Source organism: Terrapene carolina, unplaced genomic scaffold (genome assembly GCF_002925995.2).
Source record: "Terrapene carolina triunguis isolate 2854851 unplaced genomic scaffold, T_m_triunguis-2.0 Scaffold62, whole genome shotgun sequence".
Classification (NCBI taxonomy): domain Eukaryota; kingdom Metazoa; phylum Chordata; order Testudines; family Emydidae; genus Terrapene; species Terrapene triunguis.
This window is the reverse complement of record NW_020664413.1, coordinates 24,192,890-24,210,101: the sequence shown is the minus strand read 5'-3', so window position 1 is coordinate 24,210,101 and position 17,212 is coordinate 24,192,890. Positions and strand designations below refer to the sequence as shown.

Below are 17,212 nucleotides of genomic sequence, written 5' to 3'. Positions count from 1 at the left end.
TTCAGCTATTACGGTGTGGTAAATATTAGTACATGCTGACCACTGAGGATCAGGTCATATGGGACCACATTCTCTGGCCCATTCCAGTCATTTTTCTCCTTTGTTATCATTCCTGTCCTTGCTACTTAGCCCTCTCATACTTATACCCTCTCACAGAGTCTGTCTGTTCCTTTCCACAGTTTCTTTTTTTTTAAGCAGTGTTAAAGAATAGCCTGTAAAAAGAAACACTTAAACTTGAAAATAGGGCCTCTTGTGTCCTTAAACCTGTTTGTAGACTCTGTATAATGAAAGTTTTCTTGCATGTGTTTTTAAATTTAAAAAAATTACTTCAGTGCTCCTATTTTCTGTGGAGAATAAATGCTTTCCTCCAGAATTCATTTTTAATTTAAAAAAAAAAAAGGGGGGGGGCTTATTCTGCTCATTCTGTTTAAACAGGTTACTGGTATTTATATCTGATACAAGATCCTAAGGCAAGACTTTTAAACATTAAATATAATCTAAAACAATATACAGTTTTAAAAATATTGTTGAATCAATTATCCTAGAGGTAGGCAGTATAATCCAGTATTTCTCTTCCACCTACAATTCTATAATTAAATATTCAAAAAAGTACACAAGTAACTGAAGGAGACAGTCAATGGGCTATTCAATGAGAACTACCCAAAAAGCAATTACCACAAAGAAATCATTAAAACAATTCATTGTCTCTTCCTCCAAGGCTGCACATACACAGTAAAAATTGCTACAACTAAAAAGCAAAGCCCACTGAATAGCTAGTGTTGGCCATTACATATCGACCACGTAGTTTAACAACGTCTAGTAACCATGGTGTTTAATTCCTTTCAGTCAGCAGTATTCTTCCAATAGGACAGTGCATGAAAGACAAAGACCTCAGACCTAATCATCTCTCTGTATAGGAAAAAAGCTGAAGCCTTTTTTCTGATGATAAAAGACCAGATCAGAGTGGGAAGGAACAGGAGGGCGGAAAATAGAACAAAAGAAAAAAGAATGAATATACGACCCACCACGGCCTATTATAATCCTTCAAAAAAATGGATTTTACAAAAATCACCACACTGGAGAGATTAACAAATGTCTCTAAAATCTAGATTATTATACTACATAGATTGTTTCTGTACAAAAGTGTATGGTTTCATATGGTCCATATACATAGGGATATGAAAATAATTTGGCTTAGCTATTGCTGTTTATTAAAAAGGACTCATTTAGAAAATTCTACTGTCAATGCAATTATTATAACCATGATTTTAGAAACCAGCGGTCAGTCATTAAGCCAGCTGGCATTCTCTACAATTATATTAATCACAATGAAACCACTGGGTCCTGTGAGAGTATATTTTGAATAAGGATGCAAGAGAACTATTGGAAAGCTACTTAAACATAAAAACAATGAGTCTGGCACCCAGGATGCCAGCAAGATAATATCAGTAAATATTTTCAATGGAATGCATTCAATCAGTGTTTTCCAAAAGCTTTTGAAAGCTGAGTCCCAGTTGAGGAAAATGAAAAATCATTCCCCTACTCCCCCAACCCAACTCCCATTGTGTTGTTAAAGGCAGACCCTTCCTAATTTACACAATCCCTATAATTGGGCCCCCTCCTTTGGAAAACTTTGGGTGTAGATCTTCATAGCAGGATACTACTTTTTTTTATTTTATTTGTTTTTAATACCTTGAGCCGTGAAATAGTTAATGTTGACATTTAAAACAACATCATTGGCATCGGAGTTAAACCCCATTAAAAAGAATAAGGCAGTTCAGACCTCAGAGCTGTTGTTTCAGGCTCTCTATGAACTCAGGTAGATGGATATCCATCTGTTCAAAACACGAAGTGAGTGTAAGATTTCCTTTGCAACCATAACAGCTGAAGACACAGCTTTCATTTTTGGGGGGAGGGGGGAGGGAGACTCTGGAGAATAACAGAGGTGGCTCCACACTTCCCCAGCCAGCCCTTCACACCCCCAGGGAGCATGCCTCACACTGAGAGGAACACTGCATTAAACAACAAATCGATGCACCTCTGGACAGTTTATAACACCCTAAAGGAGTATTAAAAAGCTTTAAGCAAGGCTGTCAAGTGCTTTCAGCATCCAAAAAGTGCAACCATCTGCCTTGGTGTCTTATTTGCCATGATGAAACAGATCTGGGCTGACCCTGAGAGGTACTGAACAACTACATGGCCACCTGCTATTGCTCAGCACCTCTGGATCACATCCTTAGAGGGTGTTGAATAAGTTCAGGGTTCTCAAGTTAAAGCATAAAACTGAAATGACTTATAGTAATTTTTTTCCCCAGATACTGGTGTGCAATCTGACCGTCACTAAGGTATGTCTACACTGCAGCTTGGAGCGTGACTCCCAGGCCAGACAGACAGACACATGCAAGCTCTACTTGAGTTAGTGTGCTAATAAGCTAGCCAACCAAGCTCAGACCCCAGGGGTCAGGCATGCTCATAGTCTGGTGGCTAACCCATGCCACTGCCCATGCTTCAAAGTCCACATTGCTATTTTTAGCATACTAGATGAAGCAGAACTAATGCATGTCTGTCTACCTGGGCTGTGAGGCATACTCCCAGCAACAGTGTAGACGTACGTTTTTTGTGTGTTTAGCTTCCTTTAATGGGTGCTATCTGTGCTCAAAGCAGCAGCAGAATTAAGCCCTTCGTGTTCTCTTAGACAATAAACATCTTTGAAGCCATAAATTGTTCTAGTAAAGTACCTCAGCAGCAGCTGATCTTCATCCTTTTAGCAAAACTGAAGTTTCTCATCTTTCTTGAAGCCACTCTATCATCTTCAGTTGGATAGGTGACCAGGCCCTGTCCTATAGTCCTACCCACATTTAGGAAAGTTTTTAGAAAGCAGTCTCCACGACTGTTTTGTAGGATTTTTTTTTTTTTTTCTTTTCAAAAAAAGGTTCCTGCTAACATGGGTTTAAAACACAGTTTCCTTAGTCACAGTACAGCAGACAAAAACATGTTAAACCAATCTTAGAAAGCCATTTTCTAGACGAGGTGCTTTCCTATTGTTTTATCTAGTGGAGGAAATAGTTTCTGACAGTGTTTTAAAATGATTCCACACTCACTAAACAAACTGTGTTTAACCCACGTTAGCAGAAATTGTTTTTAAAACTCATTTAAAAGCTGGTTCCTACCAGAGGATGAACTCCAATATAAATGGGACAATACAGCTTTTATAGTTAAATCCAGAAAAAAAATTAAGGTTTACATTTGCTGTAATAGAGAGCAATTGTGACATCACTTACCTTTAACAATCTGCTTGGCACAGGCATTATAAACTTGTTCCTGGGTCGTGTTTGGTGGTAACACTCTATCAAAGACATAAGGTTTTGCCTGCTGAAATAATAAAACACAAAGTAATGTTTTAGAAAATGATAAAAACCTATAGCCAAAGCAGTAAGAAGGCAGAACCCATTTAATAGGCACCCTGATAAAAGGCATGGCTGTTTAAATTAGGGACGATGTTCAATGCAACAGAAATGATGCATTTCAGTGAACAAACAATGAATAAACGACACATCTGGTGTTGTCTGAAAATCTGTTCCCAGTCATTAGCAAATATGGAGTGGCACATGTTGCCCTCAAATTTCCTATGTATTTAGCTCATTGAATTGGATAAAGTTAAAGAAAGTGGAAGGAAACAATGGGCTAAAATGTGACCAATGTAATCCTGAGCTCTTCCCCATCTCTTCCAGAATTTAAAATAGAAGATCCATATTTCTAACCCAAATCTATGATTGAAAAGGAATCTGTGTCAAAGTTCATCACAACTTTCTACCATTCTAACCGTAGGGGTAAAGATCACTGAAGACAGACCAAATTAATTCAAATTATCATCAGTTTTAAAAGCCCTGCATTGCTGTCTAACCAGCCCCATATCAATCTTGAGTGTTGTTAGCACATTTTGATTATTTGGAAAGAAAATAGCTGGGCTTCAGCTAAGTGCTGAAAATGCAAATAAGTTGAAGCATAGCCGTAACCAAAGAAAAGAAGCCAAGGAGTGGAAGGCCTAACCAGTTAGTAGACTAGTCTTTTACTCAAAGAATTACAAAGATTTTTGGCTTGAACAATATGAATGCTTTTTTGTGCACTAGAAACAAATATGATTACAAAGTGAAGCACATGTTTATGAAATGAAACAAAAACATTTGGCTTTGGGGATTTTATTATTGGGATTTTCTCAGGTTGCAGAGGATGATCTTACCACAGAAACAAAGTTAGCCATGGATTCTAAATACCATGGCAAATGGTGCACTGAAAAGACGTGAATAAGTAAGTGGAAAAATGATACACGTGCATTAACGAAGTGGAATCTGCTTTTCTTCTTTCTGGCAGCAACATGGGATTGGTTACAAAGAAATACATGTCAGCTATCCTGAAATAAACCTTTGATGTGGAAGACATTAAAAGGTAAATAATTTTTAAGACAGAAGCTTAGATAGCATCCTTACAGATCAGTAAAAACAAGTAAATGCTAAGCTATCTTCATTTAAAATAAGATTTCTTCAGTTAAATGCCATGAAGAACAGAAGCCAATTCTTCTCTCTCTCTCTCTCTCTCTCTCTCTCTCTCTCTCTCTCTCTCTCTCTCTCTCTCTCTCTCTCGTTTTCCACCAAAGAATGCAATACCTCCAATCCAAAATACAATACTTGTTCTGAAACAGCATTACAGGGATTTCCAAGTAACTGATTGATGGCTAAATCTGCCATAATGGTCACACTCTTGTCAATCATGCAATCACATCTGCCATCTGTAGCCAGCTGTTCAAATATTTGTGCTTGACTCACTATTTTCTTGTTGCACTCTGATTTATTTTAAGCTAACCATGTACCTGACACTTCCGTAACTCTGAACATTCACTTCTTAAACTACAGTAAAACACATACAAGCAAGATAAATATAAAATACATTAGAAAAAGCTCATCCTTAAGATATGAAATACTGTAGATAAGAACATATATTACCAACCATTTTTTTTAAAAGTTGGAGGCACATAAAACTATGTACAGTCCTGTTGCAATAAAGCATGTGTGGTATATTCTCAAAGCACAGATCACAAGTAGCCTATGTGAAATGAATTTAGTTGCCTTCATCCAGTTCCTAGTTAATAGGTTTCCATCTCTCTCATATGCACATGCGTGATCCCCTTTTTTGATATCTTAAGGCAGGGGACGGCAACGTTCGGCACGCGGCTCGCCAGGGTAAGCACCCTGGTGGGCCGGGCCAGTTTTATTTACCTGCTGACGCGGCAGGTTCGGCCGATCACGGCCCCCACTGGCCGCGGTTCGCTGTCCTGGGCCAATGGGGGCGACGAGAAGCCGCGGCCAGCACATCGCTCGCCCGCGCCGCTTCTCACCGCCCCCATTGGCCCGGGACGGTGAACCACGGCCAGTGGGGGCCGCGATTGGCCGAACCTGCCGCATCAGCAGGTAAATAAAACTGGCCCGGCCCGCCAGGGTGCTTACCCTGGTGAGCCGCGTGCCGAACGTTGCCGATCCCTGTCTTAAGGGCTTGTCTACACTGGGAAGTTATTCTGGAATAGGGTAGGGTGTGAGTTTAAAGTGCTATAGCTATTCTGGAATAATTCCCTGAGTAGAAAAAAGAGCATCTTTTCCCACTTCAATTTAATCCACAATAGCTATCCTGGTTAATTTCCCCATGTAAGACAAGCCATGAGCAGAAAGCCCAAGGAAGGACTGAATGTACATGGTGCCTGAACTACCCTCTCACCCACAGAGACATTTGCCCCAGGTTAGGGTTGAGGCACATTAGCCAAGCAATACGGCAGACCTTGCACCATATTGTTACCATGTACACAGAGAACTTCAGTCTCCAGGGCAATCAATCCAGCTCTTTCATGAGCACTCAACAAGAAAAATGCCAGAGATCTTCAAGAACTCAGGTAGATGATCCATCATAATTTTGTTGTACACAGCTGAAAGGGTAAATTTCACAAGCACTATCTGCAAGTTACAAACATTAAATTGTTTTATTGATCAAACTAAAAAGTAAAAGAGTGTGAGCAAACAGCTCAAAAAGTGCCATGTAGGTTAAATTACCTCATACAGTTCTTTTGAAAAAAATGCCAGCTAATTTATTTTATATCACTTCTAGCAATCTCACCACATTAATTTTCAACCCAGATGATCACTTGCATTTTAGAAAGGAGAGCTTCAAAAATGATATACTAATAGCAACAATAACTAACTAAGGAAAATTAGACTGCAAGATTCATCACAGCTGTCTAGAACCATTAACTTCTGACCTTATGAGGCATCCCTGAAATCAGACACTAAAATTAGAGATGGACCCAAGGCACAAGTTTGAGCAAGCATTCAAACTCCTAGAGTAGGGAGCTCTTTAGATCCAGGGCTTTGGTATAAAGTAATCTCTAACAAACACTGTTACTGGTAGCCAAATTCTGGATCTATTAAAGAATGGGTCCCAATATATCCAATTCAATGGACAGTACTCTCTCTAAGAAGAGTTATAATTACATTTAAGGTAGTGTAAACAGGGTTCTCCAACTCCTCTATCCCCCACACACCCCTTCTTTAGGCTACCATCAATCCCCTACCATGAGCGCCTCCCACACCTGTCAGTTTTTCAGGTTTAATCGTAACGTTGTTCACACCTGCCTTTATATAATACTTTTAAACATTCCAAACTCTTCACACCTTTGCTTTGTTTTTTCCACATGTGAAAAAAGGTACAAGTAGCAAATGTTTTATAAAATGAACTAATGTGAGCTCACTTTAACTTGTAACATCAACATACACACACACAAAACCTATGTTAAAGGAATATTAAGACTCCAATACCAAGCACTCAAAAGTTAGGAAATGCAAGAATTAAGGTAGTCTACAACCTTAATTCAGACCCTTTATGCATATGCATAATAACACAGTTTTCAATTACATGATCATATATTTTTTGCACAAGATTATTGTGACAATTGGGCTATAACTTGTGCCTGCTTAGGTATTTACCATGGAAAATAGGTCAAGACATTTTCAATAAAGAATGATATAAGCAGGTACAAGAGAACAACACAGAGACTAAATTAGTCCAAAGATCATAGGCCTTGAGCAAATTCAAGGACAGTGTTGAAATCATGCTTATATAAACAGATGGGGAACTGGAAAATAACGAACCAAAATTGGTGTGTCAGACTTTAGGCCTAATTTGTTGACAATAAATAACGAGAGGATGAGCTATTCCAATCACCATCCCCTTTTTGCATCCTTAAAATTTTTTTTGAGGAAGAGAGAAAAGAACAGATGTAGGCTACTGAAGCAAGCCTCACCATCATGGCTGCTACCTTCACCATCTTCTGGAACTCAGAACCTTCTTTATCCTAATCCTAAGAGAGAACTTGACCAGACCAGGGCAGAGAGGGGGACCCAGATAATATCGCCACCCTCTGCCAACTCCAGATGAATCTCAACCACTAACCTGGGATGAAATGTGATCAGACTAACAGCAACAACAACTGCTCCAGCCCACCTCAAACTTTCTCTTTTCCCCAAAAGGACAGTTATTACCCTCCTTGATACCCTCTAAAAGACTGTCAAACAACGTGGGGTTTCCATCTAAAAACTCTCTCCAGCTAAAGGGAAAGGAACAAGGGATGTTGTTAAAATGAAAGCCTTACTTAATATTTTACATTTCAAATGCTGTAACTGGTTTCCCTCCTTTTCTGTATCTTTAATAAAAAGTTAGAAGGATTTTTAATGGTGTCTTTGCCATGGCATTAAGCAGGCTGAGGTCTCTGTATACCAAACCTTCTTTATACTGTTGAACAGTGACTGGGTTATGCAAGGACTTTTGGCCCATTTATTCCATCTAAATTAATACAGCAGGACCTCTCAGATCTTCCTGAAGATGGAAAGTCTGTACTATTTGAAGTACTTGTGCAGGCAGGTCTAAGCCCACCCATAACTAAAGGCCCTACCCCTCAACTAAGGCAGAGGGACCACTAAGTACAGGTTCCAACTGATTATGGGGGACAAAGGAGAAAACAGGAATGGGAATGAGGTCAAAGGTTGAAAAATAAAGGAACTAGAAGGGGACATCAAGCAGAGAATCCCAAACAGTACCCACCACTCCTGAAAGGTGTCCAAGATGTCAGACACTACCCAGAGGAATTCTGCCAGGATATGCGAGCAGACAAGGGATCAGAAATAGGCCCCGCATCTGCGGAGCGCCCCGTGTGCAGCTTCCTCTTCCTGGATGGAGGTCCATCTTAGTCAATGCCAGGAAGAGATTGACGAGGCGGTCCTGCAATTTTGTAAGGCCACAAATAGGGTGAACATAGATCAGGAGATGTGGGGAACAGTGAAGCCAGAACCTCAGTAGAAGGTTTTAGAGGAGCCAGAAGAAGGGCTGCAAACTGACACACTAAATAGATGCAGCACAAGGGATGGGTGTTAGGGGAGTTTGTGAATTGCACCAGGTGCACACCCATGTTCATGGCTCCTTAGAGGAGCTGCCAACTAGTATCCCCAGAGGGCCATAGAACCAGAGTGGAGTACAGGCTGGCCCACTGGGGTTCTTCGTCCTTCTAAGGTGGTAAGAGGTCCGGCCGCTTGGTGTTGGGGCAGGACACAAGGGCAAGGAAGTGGATATTATGAAGCATGAGCATATACAGATGTTCTCTGGATTAAGCTCAGAGGCAGACTGGCTGGATGTTGCGCAGGCAGCTCAGGTGGCGTATTGGGTGTTTCCAGGGAGGCTCACAGGGCAGGAGCCCAATGATGAATTTCTGCGGGCCAGAAGTGAGGGGTGGGTGGAGAGCACCCTCCCACAGGGCCCACTCAAGGAAAGCTGGAGAAGCAGTCCCAATCCCAGTCCCCGTCCCCAACCCCACTCCCAACTCATGGTCCCATTTTCCCTCCCCAGTCCGCCTCCCCCAGCTTCCAGACTTAGTTTCCGTTCCCCATCCCAGGCTTCTTGTCCCAATCGGTGCTCCTTACTCCCTGCCCTGCAGATCTGGCTTTTGACCCCTCTGTGTTCAAATCAGGCAGCTTCCTCCAGCAAGAAGAGAGAGACTCCCTGCTCTCAGTTCAAGTGCTTGGGCCTGACACAGTCTGCAGCAGCCCAAAGCTGCAACTGCAGAGAAAGACCCGTTCAGCTCCAGAGTGGGGGCATGCCTAGTGCAGACAGAATCTTCAGGGAATTTAGCCGCTAAAATGGAGCATGTGCAAATTGCTATTTTGCTGTTTTCGAGAATGAAGCAAGGGGAAAAGTAGAGAAAAGTGCCTTTCACTGAGAGCTCTCTGCTCCCAGATGTACAAATCTAGAGATAGTGGGCAACAGCAGCACTTCAGCTAATCAAGCATAAAGAGCGAGAACAGGGAAAGAGATGGTTTGTCCAGGACACATGGAAAGATGGACAAGATGCAAGGGATGTGGTTTAGTTAGGCCAGTGGATCTCAACCTTTCTAAACTACTGTACCCCTTTCAGGAGTCTGATTTGTCTTGCGTACCCCCAAGTTTCACCTCACTTAAAAATACTTGCTTACAAAATCAAACTAAAAAAGTGTCACAGCACACTGTTACTGAAAAATTGCTTACTTTCTCATTTTTACCATATAATTATAAAAGAAATCAAATAGAATATAAATATTGTATTTACATTTCAGTATATATTATATGGGGCAGTGTAAACAAGTCATTGTCTGTATGAAATTTTAGTTTGTACTGACTTTGCTAGTGCTTTTTATGTAGCCTGTTGTAAAACTAGGTAAATATCTAGATGTGTTAATGTACCCCCTGAAAGAGCTCTGCGTACCCCTAGGGGTACACATACCATTGGTTGAGAACCACTCAATTAGACCACACCTTTAGTAAATTAATTCATCTGGGAACTATCCAGCAGTGAGTCTTATTGTTCAGGTCATGGTTCTTCCATAATTGCTTCCACCAGGTGGAGGGCTGCCATCAGAGTTTCAAACCTCTCCCTCCAATTGCAGATCCCCAAATTCCAAAGCCCTATCTAAATCCTTCCTTGCTGACCCCCTTATTAACCCTGATAGAGGCTGTCCTTGCAGTAGCCATGACAATGCACAGTGTAGTGTCAACAACTCAGAGGGCAAACCCATGCCTTCAAATAAAGTTAAGTAAACTCCTCCATAATGTAAACCTGAATGTTCAAGATGTTAGTTGCTTTGCAACAAGTAAAACTGGTCAAGAACCAAGGTTCCAGAGATCTAGCTGCCCCGAATGGCTGGCTGGCTGGCTCTAAACACCAACTCTCAAATTTCATCCACCTTGTATTCCTAGTAATTTGAAGAACTGGCAGTTACCACTGTAGACCACTGCCTGCTTTATACTTCAGAATCATCTCTCTGACTCGTGACTTCATTCTTGCAGGTAGTCACTGCCATTAGGCTGGGAAAGAGCTCCTGAGAGTTGGGCTACTAATCTGGACATGTGAGGGGACTCAGGCTAGACTCTGGAAGCATAGGATTTAATATACCCTCCCCCACATTTGCAGGAGCCAATGGCTTACTTGAGCTTTGATGGCCCTCCCACCTTCCCACTCAGGTGATGGGGCCCCCCTCTCCCAGTGACCTCCCACTCACAACCACCAAGGGAGAGGGGACTCTTAAATGGGCCACTACTCTCCTACACCCCTACCCCCACTAGTCCAGACAATGCCTTTGAGGTGCATTCAGAGATGTGACTCTGATAGTTACTGTCACTCAATCATTTAGTAGCACTAAATCCTTTTGATCCTCTCAGAGGGGAATACTGCAGAGCTGTTTTAGACCACATAGTCGTCTTTACCAGGTGGATTGCGTGCACTATGACTATTGAGAAAACTTGGTCATTATTCTGCATCATTGATAATTCAGGTCAGAGATTATTGTTGTTGATGCTAAAATTAATAATGTATAACTGGGTTTAACCTATCAAGCAAAGTACATTCACCAAGATATCGAAAGTACAAACAGATGGTCATATGACTTCATTATACATATAATATCTCAGATCATTCAAATATGCATACTTTTAAAATGACACCATTCACATACAACACAAACAAGAAAAGAATACTTGTCGCATGCCTGAAAGGGAACATAAGAACATAAGTTTTATAGAGAGTGGAAAGCAATGTATTCAGAGGCTGTGGCAAGGTGCTGGTTAAGAAGCCCTTAATGATATCAGCTCCTGCCACTCCAGCCCCAATCAAGGGGAATGGATTGGGGCTGAGTGAATAGCCCGGTGCCTGCCTGGTAACTGGCCACACTTGCCAGTCTTATTAGCCTGGCTATAAAGGCTGGGAGGAAGGCAGAGAAGGGGGGAAAAAGGGAAAGGTCAAGCACAGAAGGAAGTGGGAGCCCCCTAGTCTGTTGCTGGCCAGGCCTGTTGTAGGCAAAGTAGCTCTGAAGACTGTATATAGTTGGGAACTGGTGGTGGGAAACCTTTTGAGAAAAAAGAGCATGGGTGTTGCACCAGACTGAAGTGTCCCTGACTCATTGAAGAGGGGGGCCTAGGGGCGCAGCGTGAACCCTGTTACAGAGGCACGCAATCTAACTCAGCCACCCTATGTCTAGTACTGGTATTATTGCCAAGAAGAGAACAATTATTTCATGTCATCTTCCTAGCCTATATTAGTGTCAAAATATTACATTTGATGCCATCTCAAATTTTAAGTGTAGGGGCCACATTGATTGCATCATGACTGCTATATCAAATTTGTTCCATTCACAAGTAGAAAGGGCTAACAGCCTTCCCTCTGAAGTCAGTCTGGGATCTGAAAGTCTAAATGGGTTCTTTTTCACCAATACAGATTCTACAATTGAATCTTAGTTTACAATTCCTGCTGATGCACAAGAACAAACAGAACCCATCTCACTCTCCCATAGCTATGTTAGCTTCAGAGTGCCAGCAGAATTAAAAAGAAGGTTAAAAATGTATTTGTTCAGAAAGTAAACAAATCTGATTAAATAAAAAGGAAGAGGCCAGCGGTTGTACTGGGTAAGGATGTGTCTTTTTTACCCAGGACATTTTCGGACCATAACTGCTCTTTATTTTAAAAAAAGATTAGAAAATGTTAAATACATCTAACAATAAATAAGATTTAAAGACAGGTATAAGAAAAGGTTTTACAGATAACTAAATTAATTACTCAGCTCATAATCTCTCTGGAATACCACAGTCAATGTACACCAACAGCATTTCCCATGAACTATTAAATCCTGATGATAATCCTAATCCTCAACTGAAAAATAAATGAGACCAAGCAATTACGTATGAACAGGCACTGCAGAGCAATTCAAGTCAGGAAATAGCTTGACAGATCACACAGCAGACTTGAGTATTTCGCTGGGGTTGCTGGAATCTAGCACACAGCTGCAGTGCAATTTGTAACTTTCATTCTCTGCGGAAAGAATCTTTAACCTTTTGTAACATGTTCAAAGAGTAAAGAAATTTTACATCACGAAATTGTTGATATGGTGGAATAGTTTTCAATCTAGAAATAGAAGTTCTAGAAGTCACTCCTCAGTTTTAGTTTCCCCTGAATTCATGTTAAGGTAATAGACCTGGAAACTGTTCTCTTTGAAAATGCCTTAGAACATTAGGGCATGAACATAAAAAGTCTTCATAATACAAAGAAGCCAACTTAAATAGCTAACCGATAAAAATAAATTCTTTAAGTGCCCAACCTTTCCATAAGCCTCTGGTTACAGCAGCAACCGCTAAATGCACTAAGTGAATAGAACACGCAGTCTTCACCATTCAATTAGACACCCGCAAAAGACCTATGCCTGCTGAGTTGGGCTCGCAGGGCTCAGGCTAAGGGGCTGTATAATTGCGATGTACACATTCGAGCTCAGCCTGGAGCCCAGGCTGTAGGACCTTTCGAGATGGGAGGGTCCCAGAACTCAGGCTGCACCCTGAGCCTGAACATCTACACTGCAATTAAACAGCCCCTTAACCCGAGACCCACAAGCCTGACTCAGCTGGCACGGGCCAGCCCTGGGTGTCTAACTGCAGTGTAAACATACCCTCAGCTCTCAGTCTCAGCTTTCCATCATAGCAAGAATGACACTCCATTCAAACACACACACACACACACCCCTCGGGGAAAAAAAAACAAAACCAATACCGGAAACAAACAGAAATCAAACAACAAAAGCCCTATACCTCAAGCAGGGATTTTACCCCTTTAAAAAAAAGAAAAGAAAGAAAGAGAGAGAGAGTCCAGGAAATTCACTCAGGACCTCGCTATCACTATGGATTTTACATTGAAGGTGCTCAGATACTATGGTGACAGGCAGCAGTACAAAACTCTTATGGTACGTCTACACTGAAAGGGGGGGGGAAAAAAAAGAGAGAGACATGGCAGCAAATCTCAGAGTTCAAAACAAACTGGCTCAGGCTTGCAGGGCTCGCGCTATGGGGCTAAAATGGTAGCATGCATATTACTGCTCAGGCAGGAGCCCAGGCTCTGAGATCCACCCCCCTTGACAGGCCTCAGAGCCCATGCTTCAGCCTGAGCAGTAGCATTCACACATCTACTTTTAGCTCCATAATGCAAGCCTGAGTGGGTTGGTTTGGTTGTTTTTTGTTGTTGTTGTTTTTTGGGGGGGGGGGGGGGGGGGGGGGGGGGAGGGAGGAGGAGGGAAAGCGGTTTGCAGTGTAGACGTATCCTTTGAGATAGAACCCATGTTGAAGGAAGGAAGCCCCACATTCCTCTTTAGCAATCTCCCTGTGCAGATGCAAAGAATACTGCTGAGGGGCTCTGCAGGGAGCAATATCCAGCCCTTATTAGCCAGAGGGAGGGTCATGACAGCACTGGACCTTTGAGGCTGTTTTGTGGAGCATGGGAGCCATTCATCCAGTTTTAAGCCATACAGTCCTGGTTTTCTAAAGTACTGCCCCCTGTCCAGTAGCAATTTAGAACTGGATATGGTTGTCTGGTATTTTCACATGCAGTTGGTGGATGCATGGAGGACCTTATTTTTTCAGAGCGTGCCACCCCCAGCCAGTGTGACCCACCTCACACATCACTCCGGCGAGGCGCAATCATGCCATTCCCAGAAGTACTGGAATGTCTGGTATTCTGGGGATGCTACAGTGCCCATCCTATTATGGAGGAAACAGAAATGTAGTGGGAAGGAAGGGGAAATTCCAGGGAAGCCTGAGGAAAGGAATTAACTACATTTTGTAGGATTCCCCAGATAGATGTGTTTGGTGCTTAAAGTGTCACTTATCTGCCCTCATTGTGATATGGTGAGTTCTGAACAGCTTTACTAATTGCATTTTGGTAGAAGGACAAGTTTATCATTAAAAATTATCAAAGTAAAGCTTCAAATGGATTAATCCAAAAGAATGGTATCAAACACCACCTTTCTGCAGTAGAGTAGGATGACTTCTTGCTATCAGATATGATCAGGAATTCTATTGCCTATATTAAGGGCAATAATGGACAAAGAATTAGGATGGGCTGGTGGGGAAAGTTACTGGAATGAAGTCAAAAGGTCTGGATTCTAGTCACAGTTCTGTCACAAGTATCAGAGGGGTAGCCGTGTTAGTCTGCATCCGACGAAGTGGTATTCACCCACGAATGCTCATGCTCCAGTACGTCTGTTAGTCTATAAGGTGCCACAGGACTCTTTGCTGCTTTTACAGTTCTGTCACAAGTTTGTGACATTGGGCAAGTCACGTAACTTATTATTTGCACTTTAATTTCTCCTGCTGTAAGAGGGACATAATACTTCCCACTTCACAGGGGTTTTGCAAGGATAAATTCATTTTGTAAGATGCTTAGATACTACAGTGATGAGCACCAATACCCGTAAATCAGATAAATGAACTCCCCCTCCCCCGATTTCTTATCTCTGAGAAAGTTTATAATATTTCTCTACATCTTAATTTTGGCCTGAATATAGCAAGCTGCATCATGCAAGGGGACCCCAATGCCACACAAAACAGCTTGCAGATGGGGGCCTTAATTACTTTTCAATGTATGTAACACCTCACAATCAGTTTCTCTCTCTCTCTCTCTCTCTCACACACACACACACACACACACACACACACACTACTTGATTAATTCACAGCAAACAATGGACATTTGAACAGCAGCATTATCTTTCCGCAGTTTAATTTAAGCTTCATTTTTAGTCTTCGCAGAGAAGAAGCCATGCAGAGAAGAAACTATGTTAATAATTAATTGGAAAAAGGATTTCATTTAGAGCCTGTATAACACTGATTTAAAATGCACATTCACAACCTCACTATTTGGGTCATTTACCATGTGCTGTGGAACTAAAATCATGAATTTCCAACTGAAGTTGCTTTCATAAGGTTAAAGGGCTTCCCCCAGCCTTCCTCCCTCTTTTCCCTTTAAATTATATGAATTAAGGCAGAATAAAAAAAAATATTTCAGACACACAATAAATTAGGCATTTATTCCTAAATCACAGAAAGGCTGCTGCATTAAGAATCCAGATGTAGATAAAGGCAGATCAAAAAAAGGGTAAATTTTTGCCATAATGAGATTGCAAGGAGAAACCTGTTCTTCACACACGTGAGTTTGAGATGTTAGTTTGCACCCATCTAGAATAGGTGTAAATCTCTCCCGTTATATTGTGCCACTATATCACACAGTATGTACCAAATGAACCACTAGCATAAACAGACGCAATTCCAATACACATCAGTGAATCTGGATTTACTCCTTTACCTACAGATGCAGTTGAAATAGTACTACAGGAGAGAGCAAGACATTCTGTCCAACCCAATACTTGTTCTCACAGTTTTCCACTAGTTTGTGTTAGTGCATTATGGGGGAAAAGCCAGTATTATTTTAGGTTAAAATGCCCTTATTGACATGGAATGTATTTGCAGTCCCATTCAGCACACAGTCACAAACTAATTCATTTTACTTCCACAAAACACAGTCAAAGTCAGTCTGAGCTAAACATTTTAAAATGCTGCTTTCCAACTGCTCTTAAGACAAGCCATGCTCTCTCAGACCACATTCGGAAGTCCTTAGGTAAACAAAAGTCACGTAAGGACACTAGACACATTATTCCAGGCCACAATTAACATGTTGACTTTCTTTTTCAACACATTCAATGCTTTCCATCTTCAATGGTGACGTTCCAGGACCAACAAGATGAGAGGCCCCTTGTAAGCATCCAACTAAAGCATTGCCAAGCAGACTTTTGAATGAAAGATGGGCTCATGATTTTTCCAACAATCCTTTACTCAAGTTTTACTGGGTTTGAGGACAAAAGCCAAGGATGACATGGCTGCTTTCCTGAATCATTGGGTTGTAAAAATTAAAAGATAGGGTTCCAATTCATCTCCCATGTTTGTTTTTGTATGTGTAAAATTAATAACTTGGAGACACTATCAAAACCTAGCTTTACAGAAGGATCAGGGGAAGAGAAGTTACTGTTTGTAATACCCTTCCCTAGAGGCCTGAAACTAACACTCTAATACATGTGCTTCTCTAATAAGCCATCTTTATTCTCCCCTTGCACTTGAAGTGGCAACAGAATTACATTGCTTTTAATATTCCATTTTTTATAAAAACACAAAAGAACTCTGCTGCAGAACCACTAGAGAAGCATCAAATATTGTTTCTAAGTCCCATTTAAAGAAAACTAGAAATTTAAAGATATATTATACTATTCACAACAACATGGAAATGAATTTATTAATAAGATATTCTGAGCCAGATCATAACAATAGCAACAGATGACACACAATGCCCTCTCAAAAAGTCAATGGAAAATGGTTATATTCAGATGAACCACAGATGGAGCAAAGTCTCTATTTAACGTGAGGTTTTTTTACAAAAGCATTCATACAAGCACAAGAGATAGGCAAACACTATCTGAGAAAAATTAAACATGCTTTTAGGGAAGCACAAATGATAAATGGAGCTGCTGATTATCAACTCTGCATATGGAAGAGAACTGCAGCATCAGTACCATAGTATGTGACCCCTTCATTGTAACCCCATTTTGGCATCTTGGGTCAAGGTATCACTTACAGATTTATGGGAGACTAGATGGCTCAGGGGATTAGTAATAGGATACAGAGCATTCTAGGTCACAAATTCAAATCCAAGCCAGGTCAGCAGGGGTCATCATGAAATGAGATGGCAGTCTTGGTCCCCATAAACAGTATCCTTCTTGGCCCTCTCAGC

General features: G+C 41.3%; 1 protein-coding gene across 3 annotated transcripts in view; it reads right to left on the bottom strand.

Annotated features, from left to right (window-relative positions):
- The window catches only part of KIF5C (kinesin family member 5C), a 110,018-nt gene that overhangs the window by 69,674 nt on the left and 23,132 nt on the right, over nt 1-17,212 (bottom strand). Inside the window, exon 2 of one of the 3 annotated variants that reach the window (XM_029910567.1) lies at nt 3,282-3,372. The exons of 1 other annotated variant lie outside the window; for it this stretch is intronic. In XM_029910567.1, the coding sequence (XP_029766427.1) occupies nt 3,282-3,372 (91 nt within the window). The remainder of the gene's footprint in view (nt 1-3,281; nt 3,373-17,212) is intronic. One more of the 3 variants, XM_029910568.1, reaches the window with a different exon arrangement.